Here is a 17,434-nt window from a genome sequence, read left to right on the forward strand (position 1 = left end):
CCTCTCAGGGGTGTACTCCACCGTGTGAGATGTGGGGTGTCAGACTGCCCCTAGTGGGGGAATGTCTCCCAGTTAGGCTACTCAGGGGTCAGGGACCCACTTGAGCAGGCAGTCTGTCCCTTCTCAGATCTCAACCTCCGTGTGGGGAGATCCACTGCCCTCTTCAAAGCTGTCAGACAGAGTCGTTTGCGTCTGCAGAGGTTTCTGCTGCTTTTTTTGTTGTAGTTGTTTAGCTGTGCCCTGTCCCCAGAGGTGGAGTCTACAGACACAGGCAGGTTTCCTTGAGCTGCTGTGAGCTCCACCCAGTTCGAGCTTCCCAGCGACTTTGTTTACCTACTTAAGCCTCAGCAATGGCGGGCGCCCCTCCCCCAGCCTCGCTGCTGCCTTGCGGTTAGATCGCAGACTGCTGTGCTAGCAATGAGGGAGGCTCCGTGGCCATGGGACCTTCCCGGCCAGGTGTGGGATATAATCTCCTGGTGTGCCCGTTTGCTTAAAGCACAGTATTGGGGTGGGAGTTACCCGATTTTCCAGGTGTTGTGTGTCTCAGTTCCCCTGGCTAGGAAAAGGGATTCCCTTCCCCCTTTGCGCTTCCCAGGTGAGGCGATGCCTCGCCCTGCTTCAGCTCTCGCTGGTCGGGCTGCAGCAGCTGACCAGCACCGATTGTCCGGCACTCCCTAGTGAGATGATCCCAGTACCTCAGTTGAAAATGCAGAAATCACCGGTCTTCTGTGTCACTCGCGCTGGGAGTTGGAGACTGGAGCTGTTCCTATTCGGCCATCTTGCTCCGCCCACCACCCCACCATTTCTAATAGGATAGAATTTAACATCAGGTGGCAGAGAACTCAGAATAACAGTGGCTTAACCCTCAAATAGGCATTCCAAGATCAACATCATGATTCATCCACAGCATGGTCCCCAGCTCCCTCTTCCCTGTTTCTCTTCCATGGCTGAGTTCCATTCCCACACTGTCCTCCTGTCCCAGTTCTAGCTACCTAGCTGCCGTCCCCACATTCTAACCAGCAGATAGGAGAAAAGTGAGGAACCCTCTTTAAGCACACTTCCCAGAACTTGTGTTCACCATTTCTGTTTCATTCACATTGACCACAGCTTAGTCAGGTGGCTATATCTAGTGGCATCAGAGGCTTGGAAATGAGTCTTTATTTTGGGTGGCCATGGATCCAGGTCAAAACAAAATTAAGAATTCTAGAACTATAGAAGAAGGTATCACACTGTAGAGGAAGGTTGAAATGCCGTTGGTGCCCATAGAGTAAAGGAGCTGAGACCCTATGTGACAGTTGGGGCTTTGTTTCCTCTTTGGGCTCTATCCAGCTATAAAACAAGAAGATAGAAGAAAGGAGATCTTCATAAGACAATGTAAGTTATTCAACTCAAAATACTTTTTCTAATTGGCCTCCATGGAAATAGCTTATACCTTCCTATGCCCACTTGTCTCGGATCCTTCTACCAAGGATGAAGGATTCCTTCCATCCTCCTGACTCAGTTCTCAGCTGTGTTTGCTCTCACAGGTGGTGCCATCATTTCTGCCAGTGGATCAAGGGGAAAGTCTAGGAGGAAGAAATGGAGTAGGAGGTATGGCCAAGGAAGCCACAATGAAAGGAAGTAGTTCTGCTTCCTTTACCAAAGGGCAGCATGAGATGTCTGAGATGGACGGAAGGTGGGAAGAACACAGAAGCCTGCTTTCTGGTAGAGCTACCCAGGTTACAGGGGCCACAGGCGCTATCATGACCACTGAAACTGCGAAGACCACAAGAGCCACAGGGGCTTCCAGAGACATGGCCGGAGCTCAGGCAGCTGCTGATGCACTGAACGAAGAATTCTTAAGAAATTATTTCAGTGATGTAAGGATGGGTTTTATGTATTGGGGTGAGGGGGGCGTGGAGGGAACATTTGTATGTGACTGTGTTATTATTAGGGTAATCATTGCCTTGGATCCAAATGAGACTTTGGGTTATTTTTTTCCTTTTTTCAGGGAATACTTACAGGCAATAAGGAAAGAGAAATGGGACCCACAGAATCAGTCAGTGTTAGCTAAATTATGCTGCAGTAACAAGTGACCCCATGATCTTAGTTCTCACACAGGCATATTTCTCACTTACAGTTATGTTTTTGCCAGTCAGCTCAGCTCTGCTCTGCTTCATGATGTCTTCATATCAAGATGCATGCTGAGAGAGCAGATTGTACCTGGGAAGCTGCCGTCCTTGTGACCCAAAGAAAAGAACAAGGCAGAACCAGGCAATGGCTCTCAAAGCCTCCACCTTTTTACACTCACATTTCATTGACCAAAGCACATCATGGGACCAAGACAGATGCCAGTGGTTCGGAAAGTCCCATCCTTCTGCAGGAGCAGGCTTGGTAGGGATGAGCTCCGTAGGAGAGGCAGAGAATATATAACCTAAAAAACACAATCTATTAAGTCCATTTAAATTTTACCTTCTGTATGAGAGTACTTGGCTTTGCTGTTATGAGGGTTCACCAAAAAATGATGAGAAACGCTCCAGGAAGATGATCAGATGCAGTAAGGAAGCTCATGCTAGAATTAAGGAATTAGAAGCAGGACTGAAGATAAAAGTATACTGTAGAGGTCAGGCACAGTGGCTCATGCCTGTGATCCCAGTACTGTGGGAGACCAAGGCTCAGGCAGATCGCTTGAGCCCAGAAGTTCAAGACCAGCATAGGCAATATGGTGAAACCCTATCTCTCCAAAAATACAAAAAATTAGCCAGGCATGCTGGCACACACCTGTAGTCCCAGCTTCTCAGAAGGCTGAGGTAGGAGGATCACTTGAGCCTGGGAAGCCAAGGATGCAGTGAGCTGTGATCATACCACTGTACTCCAGCCTAAGCAACAGAGTGAAACTGTCTAAAAAAAAAAAAGTGTAACATAAAGTATACTTCAGAACAAGGAATATGACCAGGAATAATGAGGGATAGTTCATAATGAAAAATGGGTCAGTTCATCAGGAGACCTGAATATGTCAGAACCTAATAACAGAAATTTGTAAAACTTAGAAACAACTCAAAGAGAAATAGACAAATTCCTAATGATAGTTGATAGTTGGAGGGTTCAACCTGTTCTATAAGTAAATGAAAGAACAAGTAGACAGAATCAGTAAGCATATAGAAAACGTAGTACTGTCAGCCAAATGGCTCTAACTGACACTGACAGAACACTCTATGCAACAGAAGCAGAATACACATGCTTTTTCATATAGACTATGTTCTAGGACATAAAATAAATGTAAATAACTTTTAAAGAACTGCAGTCATACCATGGACTTTCATGACAAAAAAACTAAAACCAGAGATCAGTAACAAAGAGATATATAAAATATACTGAAATATTTATAAATACACATGACTGCAAATTAAATTACATGTTATTTAGGAAAATGTGTGGGGAACTACTAAAGTGATGCTTGAAGGGAAATTGTGGCAAAAATGGTTATTTAGAAGATGGGTCTCAAGTCAGTGACCTAAGCTTCCACCCTCAGAAGTTAGAAGAGCAAAATTAAACCCAGAACAAGCAGAAATAAGGTAATAATGCATTTTAGAGCAGAAATCAATGAAATATTTAGCAAAAAGCAATAGAAAATATTGAAACCATAAGCTTATTATTTAAAGAGGTCAATAAAATTGATCAACATTTTACCAGACTAATTAGGATATTAAGAGAATAAACACAAACTATGGATATCAGAAATAAGATAAAGAACTTTACTACAGATCCTACAGACATAGTAAGAATACTTTAAAAAAAAAAAAAAAGCAGGATTGGGTGGTTTTCTTGAGAACAAGGCCCTGTGCTCTCATGAATGGGCATGAGAACGGGCAGAGTTGCAATATAAGGCATCTGAAGGGCCCTAGAGAGGAGGAAGGGGAGGGGCTTCCATTGAGGGAGGAAGCAAGTTACTTCTGTCCCCTCTCCTAAATTTGAAATTATTAGCGTGCTTTCCGACTTTCTGCTCCTTTCCACCCTCCCGTCTTTCATACCATGCTTCACCCACCTCCAAGTATCAGCTTAACAGGGATGTTGTTGGTGTCAGGCAAAACCACTTCTTGGCCTTTCCTGTCTCAACACTAAGCTCAATTCTAGCGTGTTTTCTTTTGATATGTTTTCCCTCTCCACTGCAATCCTGCTCCAGTCATTCTTGGTTATGTATGTATGTACTAACTTTTGATTTGGAAGTAATTTCAAAATTATCAGAAAACGTGCAAGAATAGTAGAAATTTTGAATCCAATTATTAATATTTTGCCACATTTGCTATTTGCTTTTCCATTTCCTCTCTCACACGCATTCACTGACTTACATTACTGTGGTACAGTTAACAAATGTAGAACTTTAACATTGACACAGTCCATATTTCAATTTAGCCAGCTATCACAATATATTTTATAGCAATTTTTTCTCAGGCTCTTGCATTCCATTTAGTTGTCCTGACACTTTAGTCTCCTTTAATCTGAAACAGTCCCCTCTGCCTTTCTATTTTATTAATTTTTTTTAAGAATACAGAGCACTTGTGTTGTAGGATCTCTCTCAGTTTGTGTTTCCCTGATGGTTCCTTGTAACTAAATTCACGTTACTGCATTTTGAACAGGAATATAGAGTCTTGTTTTTAAATGAATTTGTGTTACTAATTATTTGTCTGTTTTGTGTTTGTTTTGTTTTGTTTTCATTTTAGAAAGCGGCCTCTTACACTGAGGAAGATGAAAATCACACAGCCAAGGATTGCCTTCTGGTTTATTCTCAGGAAGAAACTGAATCGCTGAATGCTTCTATTGGTTGTTGCAGTTTTATTGAAGGAGAGCTAGATGACCGCTTCTTAGATGATTTGGGACTTAAATTCAAGACGCTAGCTGAAGTTTGCCTGGGTCAAAAAATAGATATAAATATGGAAATTGAGCAGAGGCAAAAACCTGCCACAGTAACAAGTATGAACACAGCTTCACATTCACCCTATGAGCAAACTATGGTGAATTCAGAGAATACCTACTCCTCTGGCAGTAGCTTCCCAGTTCCAAAATCTTTGCAAGAAGCAAATGCAGAGAAAGTAACTCAGGAAATAGTCACTGAAAGATCTGTGTCTTCTAGGCAGGCGCAAAAGGTAGCTACACCTCTTCCTGACCCAGTGGCTTCTAGAAATATCATAGCAACAGAAACTTCCTATGTCACAGGGTCCACTATGCCACCAAGCACTGTGATCCTGGGTCCTAGACAGCCACAGAGCCTTATTGTGACCGAGAGGGTGTATGCTCCAGCTTCTACCTTGGTAGATCAGCCTTATGCTAATGAAGGTACAGTTGTGGTCACTGAAAGAGTAATACAGCCTCATGGGGGCGGATCGAATCCTCTGGAAGGCACTCAGCATCTGCAGGATGCACCTTACGTCATGGTGAGGGAAAGAGAGAGCTTCCTTGCCCCCAGCTCAGGTGTGCAACCTACTCTGGCCATGCCTAATATAGCAGTAGGACAGAATGTGACAGTGACAGAAAGAGTTCTAGCACCGGCTTCCACTCTGCAATCCAGTTACCAGATTCCCACTGAAAACTCTGTGAAGGCTAGGAACACCATGGTGTCTGGAGCTGGAGTCCTTGGCCCTCTGCCAGATTTTGGTTTAGAGGAATCTGGTCATTCTAATTCTACCATAACCACATCTTCCACCAGAGTCACCAAGCATAGCACTGTACAGCATTCTTACTCCTAAACATCAGTCAGCCACAGACTGACCCAGAGTTTAATTAGCAGTGACTAATTTCATGTTTCCAATGTACCTGATTTTTCATGGGCCTTACAGACACACACAGACACATACACATTGATCTTAAAATGTTTCTCAGTCACTGATATGATACGCAAAGGACCACACTGTCTCTGCTTCCAGGAGTGTATTTTAGAAATGCTCCATGATTTACTGAGGACATAGAGATGATGCTGCTGCTTAGGTGCCTTTTAGCAAGCTATGCAAACAATCCTGATAAAACAAGATACATAGAGAGTCAGTCTGGTTTCTGAGAATTTAGCAAATGAACAGAGTATCTAGTTCATCAGCCGTCCAGTAAAGCAACCTAGGAAACTGATTGGGTCTCTTTGCCCACCATATTAACATTATACATTGATGTTCTGTATTCTATACTTTACTGCATCTAGCAGATTTTCAACAACTCATTGATCCAAAGATATAGACACAGTCTGAGCACCAGTTTTGGTTTTCCTTAAGACTTGAACCCTTTTAATCTGTGTGTGATTTATTAAATTGGACCATTGATGATAAGAATACACATTGTATGTTTCTGTGCACATGACTCGTGTATGTGTGTGTGCACATACATACTATATAGTCTTAAAAATAGCATTATACTGGCCGAGGGCAGTGGCTCATGCCTGTCATCCAGCACTTTGGGAGGCCGAGGCGGGTGGATCACCTGACGTCAGGAGTTTGAGATCAGCCAGGCCAACCTGGTGAAACCCCGTCTGTACTAAAAATATAAAAATTAGCTGGGCGTGGTAGTGGCCACCTGTAATCCAGCTACTTGGGAGGCTGAGGCAGGAGAATCATTTGAACCTGGGAGGCGGAGGTCGCAGTGAGCCTAGATTGCACCATTGCACTCCAGGCTGGGTGACAGAGTGAGATTCCATCTCAAAAAAAAAAAAAAATAGCATTATATCTCTTAACTCGTCTCAACCACCATGAAAATTTTGAACACTCCAAATTCAGTTGAATAATCAAAAACAAAATTTATAAATATAAAATAATTTTACTTCTTATAGTAATAGTATACTTAAAAAAAAAACCTCAGGGTATATTATCTTCTAAACAGCTACAATTTAGTGCAGCTACATTAACCAACTATGTTATCTAGTTGTGAGAACAACTAGGCCTATTTCACTGCTGTGTATCCTCAGTGCCTAACATGGGTGCCAAATCAATATTCGTAGAATTACACTGAGTTGTACAAACCATTCATTTTTGTTTACAATTGCCAAAAATCTCAAAAAGCCCTATATTTCTGTAATTCTGTCTTTGAAATTATTATTTTATTTTGATTTGTCAGTTATTGACTGGTCGGGTGTGAGTACATAAGTACTCAATATTATAAAAACCTCAAATAATTGACTTGATTTTGCACAACATCCTTCCCTTTTCTACAAGTTAATTTTTTTACAAATTATTTGGGTTGGTTAGCTCCTAAATAGGTTATATTTTATTGCTCCTAGAAATAATGTTTCCAAATATATGTGCATTATCAGTAATAATTTATATAAATATTTCCCACAACACAATAATTTTCATAATTTTCAAAGACTAATTTCCTGACTGAAGATATTTTGCTAGGGAAGTAAAACTTTAAAATTTTGTAGACTTTAAAAAATTGAATGGTGTATGCAAAGGATTTATATAGTGTGCTCCCACTAACTGTGTACAGATCAGGGCACATTTTTAGACATCTAAATCTATAGCGTAAATGGAGATTACTCTTCCATGATCTAGAATTGTTTACTTAGTAATTGTTGTTTCTTTTATTATTATTGTAGACTTACTAACAGATTTATTTTGCCAAGTATGCAACAGGAATATCACTAGTATGTGAAAATGTAAATATCACCCCTGTACTCAAACAAAAGTTGGTCTTAAGCGTCTTCCTTGAGCAGCCTTGGAAACCTAACCTGCCTCTTGTAGCATAATCACATTTTCTAAATGATTTTCTTTGTTCCTGAAAAAGTGATTTGTATTAGTTTTACATTTGTTTTTTGGGAGATTATATTTGTATGTGTATCATCATAAAATATTTAAATAAAAAGACTACCTTTAGAGTGACCCTTTCCCCACAGATTTTTATTTCTCTATTATATTTTACAAGGAATATAGCTCAGTTTGTTAGGGAAGGTGCCCTAAAGGCAGGTGCTTCTTGGACTTTGTTATTTAATTAGATCTGCTTGCAATAAAAAAAGTTACCAGTTATCTAAAATTCAAATTTACCTGGGTACTTGGCATTTTCATTTTCCAACTCTGGCAACCTTGTTCCTAAGGAATTGAAGGTCGCTCTCTGCCCAGAGTAACGCTGGAGAAATCCACTGGATTTGGCTGGAGAAGGCTAGTATATCTAACCCAAAGAGATGAAATCATTCTACCAGTGTTTGAGAGGCTGTTTTAATTGCTTGTCATAGTTTAGAAGGGAAAAGATCAGAGTTGCTGCTGTAAGAGAAGAAAAGCAAATCTTTTTCTTCTAGATCCCCAGCTGGGGCTCTGTAACAGAACACAGATTAACAAGAGGAAAACAAACATTAGTCTATTAACATGTGTATCTCATGCATGCTTTGGAGTAACTGGGAAGAGCAGCTCAAAGAGGTGGTTAGAACTTAAGAGTAAAATATTAAAAGAAGAGCTTCAAACAAATTAAATCTAACAGTTTATTTAAGCAAAGAATGATTCACAAAATTGGGCTGCCCTGGAACTAGAAAAAGTTCAGAGAACTCTGTTCTACAATAATAAGCAGGCAGTATTTATAGACAGAAAATGGAAGTGAGGTAGGGAAGCTGTTTGATTGGTTACAGCTGAGCCTTTGCCTTATTTGGAGGTGGGCTGATCAGTTGGCAGCCAGTGACTGGCTGAAACTCAGCTGCTGTGATTGATTGACACTCAGCTATGTGTTACAAAAATACACTCCTAAGTTAGGCTTTCAGTTCATTTATGTACCAAGCTAGGCTGCAGTTGGTCATGTGGGGACTCAAGGTACAACGGCAGCCTCAGGCCGAATTTAGTTTAATTTAACAATATACCAACTTGGGCCAAAACAAAGGAAAGGGGATTAGGGGCTTTTGGGCAGGGGAAAGAAGTTATGGGAAGGTGACCAGGAAAATTCTGGTAAGCTTAAATAAGATTTGTTATGCAGATTTAAGTTAATGTCCTTGTCACTTATAGTCATCCTGTGTTTCTGGTAGAGAGGGATAAAATGTAAATCCCTTTACAAAAGGTAAACTTACATTCTATCTTGAGAGTTTCTTCTGCGTCTGCTGTTTCTCAAAATAATCAGCTCAGAATAATCCTTATACTAACAAAGCATTTTGGGAGGTGTAGCATATTCTAGTCTACACTGCTGGTAAACTGGAATGTCTCATGAATGAAGATTTCATGACACTGGCACATCAGGACATCCTAAAGCATGAAGACTGTTTATTCCTGTGACTTCAGTTCCCACTGCAAGTTGCACATGGAGCTACTTCTGGTTGATCTCTGCAGACCATATTCCAAACACCACACCAAAATGTCTACAATAGGATGTTGCTAACTAAACATCACCTAAAAATGAGACATTTCAAATCACTAAATCTGACTTTCTTAACAAACCAAGATTTCTTGGTTTCATTATGTTTTATTTTAATCCTCTATATCATTCTCAATTACTTTGTCTACTTTTTCCATTAATTACTAAGAGGTTGAAGTCTCCCAAGTGTGGCTTGATTTCCCTCTTCAATTCTTTCTATTTTTGTTTCTTGTGTTTTGAAACATTTTGCCTGTGTTATTAGGTACAAACACATTTAGGATTACTGTGTTCCTGAAGAACTGATCTTTTTATCATTATGAAATGCCTCTCTTCAATTACCTTTAGCCTAAAGCTGCCTCCTTACATTCTTTTTTTTTTTTTTTTTTTGAGACGGAATTTTGTTCTTGTTGCCCAGGCTGGAGTGAAATGGCGCAATCTCGGCTCACCGCAACCTCACCTCCCGGGTTCAAGTGATTCTTCTGCCTCAGCCTCCCAAGTAACTGGGATTACAGGCACGCGCCACCACGCCCGACTAATTTTGTATTTTTAATAGAGACAGGGTTTTGCCATATTGGTCAGGCTGGTCTCAAACTCCTGATCTCAGGGGTTCCTCCCGCCTCCCAAAGTGCTGGGATTACAGGCGTGAACCACCACACCCAGCCCTCCTTACATATTTTAAATTTGGCCTGAAGGTTTCTCCATACTTAGTGAACTGTAACCTAACTGGATGTGTAAACAGACTGTAGCCTACTTTTGTCTCAGGCAATCACAGCCACAATACTTCAGCCACTCACAGGCAGCCAGTGGTTCAAACTGCATTCAAATAAGGCAAACCCTGAGCTGTAACCAGTCCTGCTATTTCTGTACCTCTTTTTTCTATCCATAAATCCTCTCTGACCACGTGGCAGTGCCAGCATGGCTCTGAATCTACTCTGGTTTAGGAGCTGCCCAATTTGCGAATTATTCTTTGCTCAACTAAAGTTTGTAAAATGTATTTATGTATTTATTTTATTATTTTGGAGATGGAATCTCACTCTGTCACCCAGGCTAGAGTGCAGTGGTGGGATCTCGGCTCACTGCAACCTCTGCCTCCCAGGCTCAAGCCATTCTCTCAGCCTCTTGAGTAGCTGGGATTACAGGCGTGTGCCACCACACCAAGCTAATTTTGAATTTTTTTTTTTTTTTTTTTTTTTTTTTTTTTTTTAGTAGAAATGGGGTTTCTCCATGTTGCCCAGGCTGGTCTCGAACTCCTGGCCTCAAGTGATCCACCTCCCTCAGCCTCCCAAACTGCTGGGATTACAGGCGTGAGCCACCACACCCAGCCAACTTTGTAAAATTTAATTTGTCTCAAGTTTTTCTTCTAACACATTCTTTGTCTTGAAATCTATTTTGCCTCACATTAATACAGCCACACCGGCCTTCTTATGGTTAGTGCTTCCATGGTATATCTTTTTGATCCTTTTGCTTGACGTCTGGCTGTGCCTTTATAGTACGTTTATTGTAAACAATATACAGGTAGGTCTTGGCTTTTCCTGTTTTGACAATTTCTAACTTTTATCAGAAGGTTTTACAGCAATTATTTATATGGATAAGTTTAAGCTTCCATCTTTGTATTTGTTTTCTCTTTGTCCACCTGGGTTTTTTGTTGGTTTTTTAGGTTTCCTCCACTTTTGTTTCCTGACTTCTTTTGTGTACTGCACGTTTTAGGATTCCACTGTAGTGCCTCCAGTGACCTTTCACCTACACCCTTTGTGTTTACTTTTTAATTGGTTGCTCTTATTGAGGAAATATAACTAACAACAAAATTTCCTGTCAACCTAAGAAACCTTTCCACAAAGTAAAGGAGAAAGAAAACAGTTTTATCACTGAATAAGCATTAAATCCCAAAGGTGAGGCACATCATAGGTAGCTCCTAAAGAGACTGCAGGCCGGGTGCGGTGGCTCATGCCTATGTAATCCCAGCACTTTGGGAGGCTGAGGAGGATGGATCACTAGATCAGGAGATCGAGACCATCCTGGCTAACAAAATAAAACCCCGTCTCTACTAAAAACACAAAAAATTAGCCGGGTGTGGTGGCGGGCACCTGTAGTCCCAGCTACTTGGGAGGCTGAGGCAGGAGAATTGCTTGAACCTGGGAGGCAGACCTTGCAGTGAGCCGAGATCGCGCCACTGCACTCCAGCCTGGGCAACAGTGTGAGACTCCATCTAAAAAAAAAAAAAAAGAAAGAAACTGCAGGCTGGGCGCAGTGGCTCACGCCTGTAATCCCAGCACTTTTGGGAGGCTGAGGCTGGCAGAACACCTGCAGTTGGGAGTTTGAGACCAGCCTGACCAGATAAACCCCGTCTCTACTAAAAATACAAAAATTAGCTGGGCATGGTGGCAGGTACCTGTAATCCCAACTACTTGGGAGGCTGAGACAGGAGAGTCGTTTGAACTGGGAGGTAGAGGTAGAGGTGAGCCGAGATCACCCCATTGCACTCCAACCTGGCAACAAGAGTGAAACTCCATCTCAAAAAAAAAAAGAAAAGAAAGAAATTGCAAAGGCAAAAAGTTTTTGCTTTTTATATAGCCATTTAGAACATAACTGTTCACAAGATAAACTATAGCTTGTCCTCAAGTCACAGGATTTGACAGCACCATTTTGTCATACATAGCTCATCTTAAATTCACCTGGTAATTGAGGTGGCTATTGTGTTTGCTAATTGCCTTTATTCAAAGAAATAATAAAACTTCTTAGATCTCTCTGACAGGTAGCTAGCTATAATTTGGAGCGAGCAGCCATGGAGATGGGAAGATAGAGGTGCTAGCTTCTTTGATGTTAACATTTCGAAGAGACAGCCCCAGGTCCTTCAGAAGGACATCCCTGGTTATAAAGCTGGGAAAGGAGATAGAGAAAGAACTAACAACTACAGGTTCTTTAAACTAAATACTGTCAGAAAAGAGATGAGAGATGGCAAGAGAAAGTTTTCCCTTTTTTGCACCAGGGAAAATTCAGTTTTTTCCCATTTAGATTTGTACTTAACACTCTAGGGCTATGCTCTACGTGGCAAGCCGCTACCAACTGGACAGCACAAATCTAGAATATTTCTATCATTGTGTAAAGATTTGGAGGGAACTTCAGAGTGAAACCACCTTTGCAAAAATTATATCAATGAGAAAATCACAACACAAAAGAGGTCTGATCTAACCAACCCCTATCTTGCCTTGAACCTCCAAACTGCCTTTGGTCATTGCTGGGCTTGGGCTAAGCTAACTTTGGGAGATATTTAGGTTATAGTTTAAATGATAAGAGCCTTTCCCCAAAACTAAACCACCTTTATAAAACTAATGAAAGCCCACCAGGTTAGGAGGATGAAAGGGGCTTCTAGTCTGCTAAGGTGTAGATGTAAACAATTACCATCCATTCTTCTGGAAGTGACAAAATTTGCAACTTCCCCAATTACTCCGGCAGATAACATTATTATAATAGAACATAAGATTGGCCTTTTGGGATGTCTTTTCAGCCTTTTGCATTTTTGATGACTGGATATCCACGACTCTTGGCTCAACTGCTCCTGTGGCCCCCATCCTGTAGCAGACTAGGTGCACTAGGACTGTTTTCCACACCCCTATGATTGCATCCTCAGCCAATCAGTGGCACCCATTCCCCTATCGCCCTGCAGTGAATTGGTTTTGTCTGTGCAGGAAGAACCCACTGGGTGATTACAATGGTTCTGGAAATTACAATATGCAACTTTAATTTATCACAGTCAACCTTCAAATATTCTACTGTTTCACAAATGATACATGTGAACCTTGAGCTTTCACTCTGTGGATCTTGCTATGCCATTCAATCTCTTTCTTTCTACCCTTATGCTAATCAAAAAGCTTTCAGCATTGTTTCTGTCCCTCACACCTTCCATCGTACCCCTGCCCCACTTGCTATAATGCATTATTGGCATGATATGAAACATACAGTATCAAGTCCATCAGTGGATGGACTCACATTGCTCCACAGATTACAAAAACCCACCTATCCAAATTGAAAAAAATGTGATGAGGAATGTATGTATCTGTTAAAAATCCAGATATGCCCTGGGCCAGGTATTTTCCATTTGCCTCTTCATACTCACTCTCTGCCCTTCACCCTGCTCTGAGGCCCAGGAGCTTACCTTTTATGGATGTTTCAGTGGGCACTGCTTGCTGCCTCTGGCTTTTAGATGGACTTGGCCAGTGATGGCCTTGGCTAGAGATTGGTGAGAAAGAGAAAAATGAGGTCAGGGCATCTCTCCCTCTACCTCCCTCTGTTACGCATCTCTCTATAGAGCAACTCCCTCTCTGAGTTCCTGGACCCATGCTCTCTCCTTGTTCCTTTAGGCCTATTAGTAATGGTTGCCTCCTCCTCAATTATTACCAGACTTGAAACTGTCCCCCAGTGTTGACAAGGATTGCATGCTGAGTTCTGAACACAAATATATTTGTAATTAAACATTAATCAGGCTGCACTTTGACCCACTTCATTGTTGCTAAAAGTCAGGTAGTACCAGGTACTGACCATTTGCATTCCCATTGTTCCTATAGATAGGATCTCTGAGTTAGGGTCATAAGGCTGTTGAAGAATTGATTTGCATCCCCCATTGTTCCCCTGCATACTGTCAGTGGGTATTGAGATAAATGAAGGCAGGAATGGGCCTTTTTGATATTTGTCATCTCATACTTACATCCAGTATCAACCAACAAAAGAAATAGTTGGTGACTGAATGAACAGAGGGCCAGTCATAGGAAGAATGACGAACTGTGGTGGGAGGAATTTACCTGTCTCAGAGGGTAGGGGTTTTTGGTACATTCAAGCAAGACAATTGCAAAAATCCAAACAAAATTTTCAGACTGGTTTTCTAAACCTGTGCATGATTCATTTAACTAGCAACATTTAATCTGCTGCATCCCAAGCCCAGGTTAGTTCTCATTGTTAAGTCTGAATCGATGGATTCTCAATGGCTTTGAGGGATTCTGAGGAAAACTACAGCGGTTTCAGTGCAGGACACGATCTATTTGCAACAGTTCAAAATCTCTTTCAGTTCCTATATTCTGGTTACTTGGATTGTTGGAGATTTTACTCACTGTATTAAAGATCTGTTTTATTCCTCTTTCTTTTTACCCGAGGCTATACATTAAGACGTACCCTATATGTTCCCCTGCCCCTCGTCTACTGCTTTCAGCTTCTTCTAGCAGCAAGTTTGGTTTTGCAACCCCTCTTGAGTTGGACCCTTCTAAAGTCATCTTGAGTTTCTCATTCCAGCCTCTCCAAGGACCACATCTATTGTTTCCCTAGGTTGCATGGGTTCTTTTTCAAAGAAAAACACTGGATTGGGGTACTTTAATGAAAGAAGTTGGAAAACGCACAAAATACAAGCATCTTAAATGCTTCTAGATATACCCCACCTAGATGTACCAGGTTGAATTGGCTTAGCAGTAAACTATATGTACGCTCACCTAGTAATAATCCATGTGTTTCTACACTTAGAGAGCCTCTGGACTACAGAAATAAGATGGAACAGCAGAAGCGCTGTGGCATAACTATGAGTGTCATATGCTTCATGGCCACAAGATGGCACTATGCACGCAGTAAAAGAGGCAAAGTCACTCTATCAACGCTAGGAAGAAAAACAAAAAATTAAGCAATTAAGTAATAAGTTCTTGAGCAACACAAACTTGCAAAGGCCAATACCTTCCTTCACTAACTGTGACCCTCTCAGATAAAGTGTGATATGCTTCAGAGCTGCCTGAGAAACGAGACCTGGATTACGGAAGTCTAATAAAACCTGTACCACTCTGATGGTGAAATACAAAATGTCTTTCTGAAGGTCAGTCATGAGCCTTTGGCTCTATCAAAAATACTGTACTTTGGAGGAAATGACGCTGGCCAATGGATTTACAAATAACACAGTCAGTCTGGTGTGGGCTTTCTTAAGAATAGATGTTGACTTTTTCTGAAAAATTAGATTCAACTAAGCATATGTTGAATTCTCACTATGTGCAGAGCCCTGTTTAGTGGCTTTAAAATTATTCAAAGACGAGTAAGACCCAGCCCTTGCCCTCCGGAGGCTCACAATATAGTGGAGGAAGTAGTTACAAATAGCTTATTCTGAAAACCAAGACACCCTGTAAAAAACACCACATCAAAGATAGAAAGAAAATGCCAAGGCTGATGGGAGAGATTAATTCTTCTTTTGATTAATTTCTCTTTGACATTCCCAGTTCCTCCAAGTTGAAGGGGAAAGGGAACGTCTAGCAGCTCTTCTTACACACGTGGGCTTTCGATGAAAATTGGAAGTTGATATAGTTAGGATATGGGTACCCTTCGAATCTCAGTTGAACTGTGACCTCCAATGATGGAAGTGGAGTCTAGTGGGAGGTACTGAATGATGGGAACCTATCCCTCATGAATGGATTCGTGCCATCCCCTTGGTGAGGAGCCAGTTCTCGCTCAGGTAGTTCACGCGAGATCTGGTTGTTTTTTAAAAGAGTGTAGCCCTTCTCTCCCCTGTTGATCCTGGTCTCACCATGTGATACACCCCCTTCCCCTTCCGCCAATAATTGGAAGCTTCCTGAGGCCCCCACCAGAAGCAGATGCCAGCACCACACCACTGGTTCACCTGCAGAACCGCGAGCCAATTAAACCTCTTTTCTTTATAAACTACCAGTCCCAGGCCAGGTGTGTTGGCTCACACCTGTAATCCCAGCACTTTGGGAGGCCGAGGCAGGCAGATCACCTGAGGTCAGGAGTTCGAGACCAGCCTGGCCAACATGGTGAAACCCCATCTCCACTAAAACTACAAAAATTAGCCGGGCGTGATGGCGGGCGTCTGTAATCCCAGCTACTCTGGAGGCTGAGGCAGGGGAATCGCTTGAACGTGGGAGGCGGAGCTTGTAGTGAGCCGAGATCATGCCACTGCACTCCGGCCTGGGTGACAGAGTGAGACTCCGTCTCAATAAATAAATAAATAAATAACCAGCCTCAGGTATTTCTTTATAGTAATGTAAAAATGAACTCATCCAGAGAGTAAGTAAACAGGAGGAGGGACAACCTAGATCAGAAGCTTACCTCACACAGGTGAGGGTGGCTAGGGGGTAAGGGATTAGGGGCGGTGAGCGCAGCAGAAGGTGTGGGTGAAGAGGTAGATATAGGCCACCCTGTGGAGGACTTGGAATACCAGCTAAGGCTGTGGTACCAGACTCTATGCAATAGAAAGCCACAGACAATTGTGAGCAAGACACCTTGTAACCAGGTTTTAGAAAGAATCCTCAGCTGGAAGAGGAGATTCTGCAGGAAGAGGGTGGGGGAAAGTTGAAGATAACTCCAACCACTGTGAACCTTAAATATTAACCTTTTTTTCTTCTGACTTTCATTGACTTTTCCGTGCTTCCTTGCTATAAAGTAAATTTTAAATATTATGTCAATAGGTCACAGAGACAACAGACAGGCAAGATATGGTCATGACAAAAACATTTCCCTAAACAAGATTAGAAGGCAGCATTTGATGAAAGATTTTTTTCCTAACTGGTGAGTTTGTTTAGATAAAAAAACACTTACAAAACTCGTCAATCAAAATAACATGGAGTCATTTACTTAAAGAATTCCTTATGTTTAAAAGTAAAGTACTTGAATATGGGATCAACCTAAGTGTGCATCAACGGAGGATTGGATTATAAAACTGTGGTACATATATACCACAGGTTACTACTCAGCCATAAAAAAGAATGAAATCACGTCTTCTGCAGCAACATGGATGGAACTGGAGGCCATTAACCTAAGTGAGAGAACTCAAAAAGAGAAAGTCGTTCGAGACCAGCCTTACCAACATGGAGAAGCCCCGTCTCTACTAAAAATATAAAATTAGCCAGGTGTGGTGGCACATGCCTGTAACCCCAGCTACTCGGGAGGCTGAGACAGGAGAATCGCTTGAACCCAGGAGGCGGAGGTTGCGGTGAGCTGAGATCGCACCATTGCACTCCAGCCTGGGCAACAAGAGTGAAACTCTGTCTCAAACAAACAAACAAACAAAACCAGGAAGTCTAATACCATATGTTCTCACCTATAAGTGGAAGCTAAACAGTGGGTACACGTGGGCATTCAGAGTGGAATAATAGACACTGGGGATTCCAAAACA

The 17,434-nt window shown here is 41.8% G+C and overlaps 1 protein-coding gene and 1 long non-coding RNA gene across 2 annotated transcripts in view; one reads left to right on the top strand and one right to left on the bottom strand.

The window, feature by feature from the left end:
• Nucleotides 1–7,835, top strand: part of DSG2 (desmoglein 2) — a 66,057-nt gene extending 58,222 nt beyond the window's left edge. The window contains exons 14-15 of the mRNA XM_010380823.2: nucleotides 1,527–1,859; nucleotides 4,701–7,835. Coding sequence (XP_010379125.1) covers nucleotides 1,527–1,859; nucleotides 4,701–5,723 — 1,356 coding nt within the window. The 3' untranslated portion in view covers nucleotides 5,724–7,835. The remainder of the gene's footprint in view (nucleotides 1–1,526; nucleotides 1,860–4,700) is intronic.
• LOC104676105 lies at nucleotides 1,147–15,710 on the bottom strand. The gene is made up of 6 exons (XR_749869.2): nucleotides 14,757–15,710; nucleotides 13,436–13,509; nucleotides 9,002–9,317; nucleotides 4,716–4,886; nucleotides 2,118–2,413; nucleotides 1,147–1,329 (listed from the first exon to the last, which is right to left on the bottom strand). It is a non-coding gene; the product is annotated as an uncharacterized LOC104676105 (long non-coding RNA).
• Between the last annotated feature and the right edge of the window lie 1,724 nt (nucleotides 15,711–17,434).

This window comes from Rhinopithecus roxellana, chromosome 21, assembly GCF_007565055.1.
Source record: "Rhinopithecus roxellana isolate Shanxi Qingling chromosome 21, ASM756505v1, whole genome shotgun sequence".
Taxonomy (NCBI): domain Eukaryota; kingdom Metazoa; phylum Chordata; class Mammalia; order Primates; family Cercopithecidae; genus Rhinopithecus; species Rhinopithecus roxellana.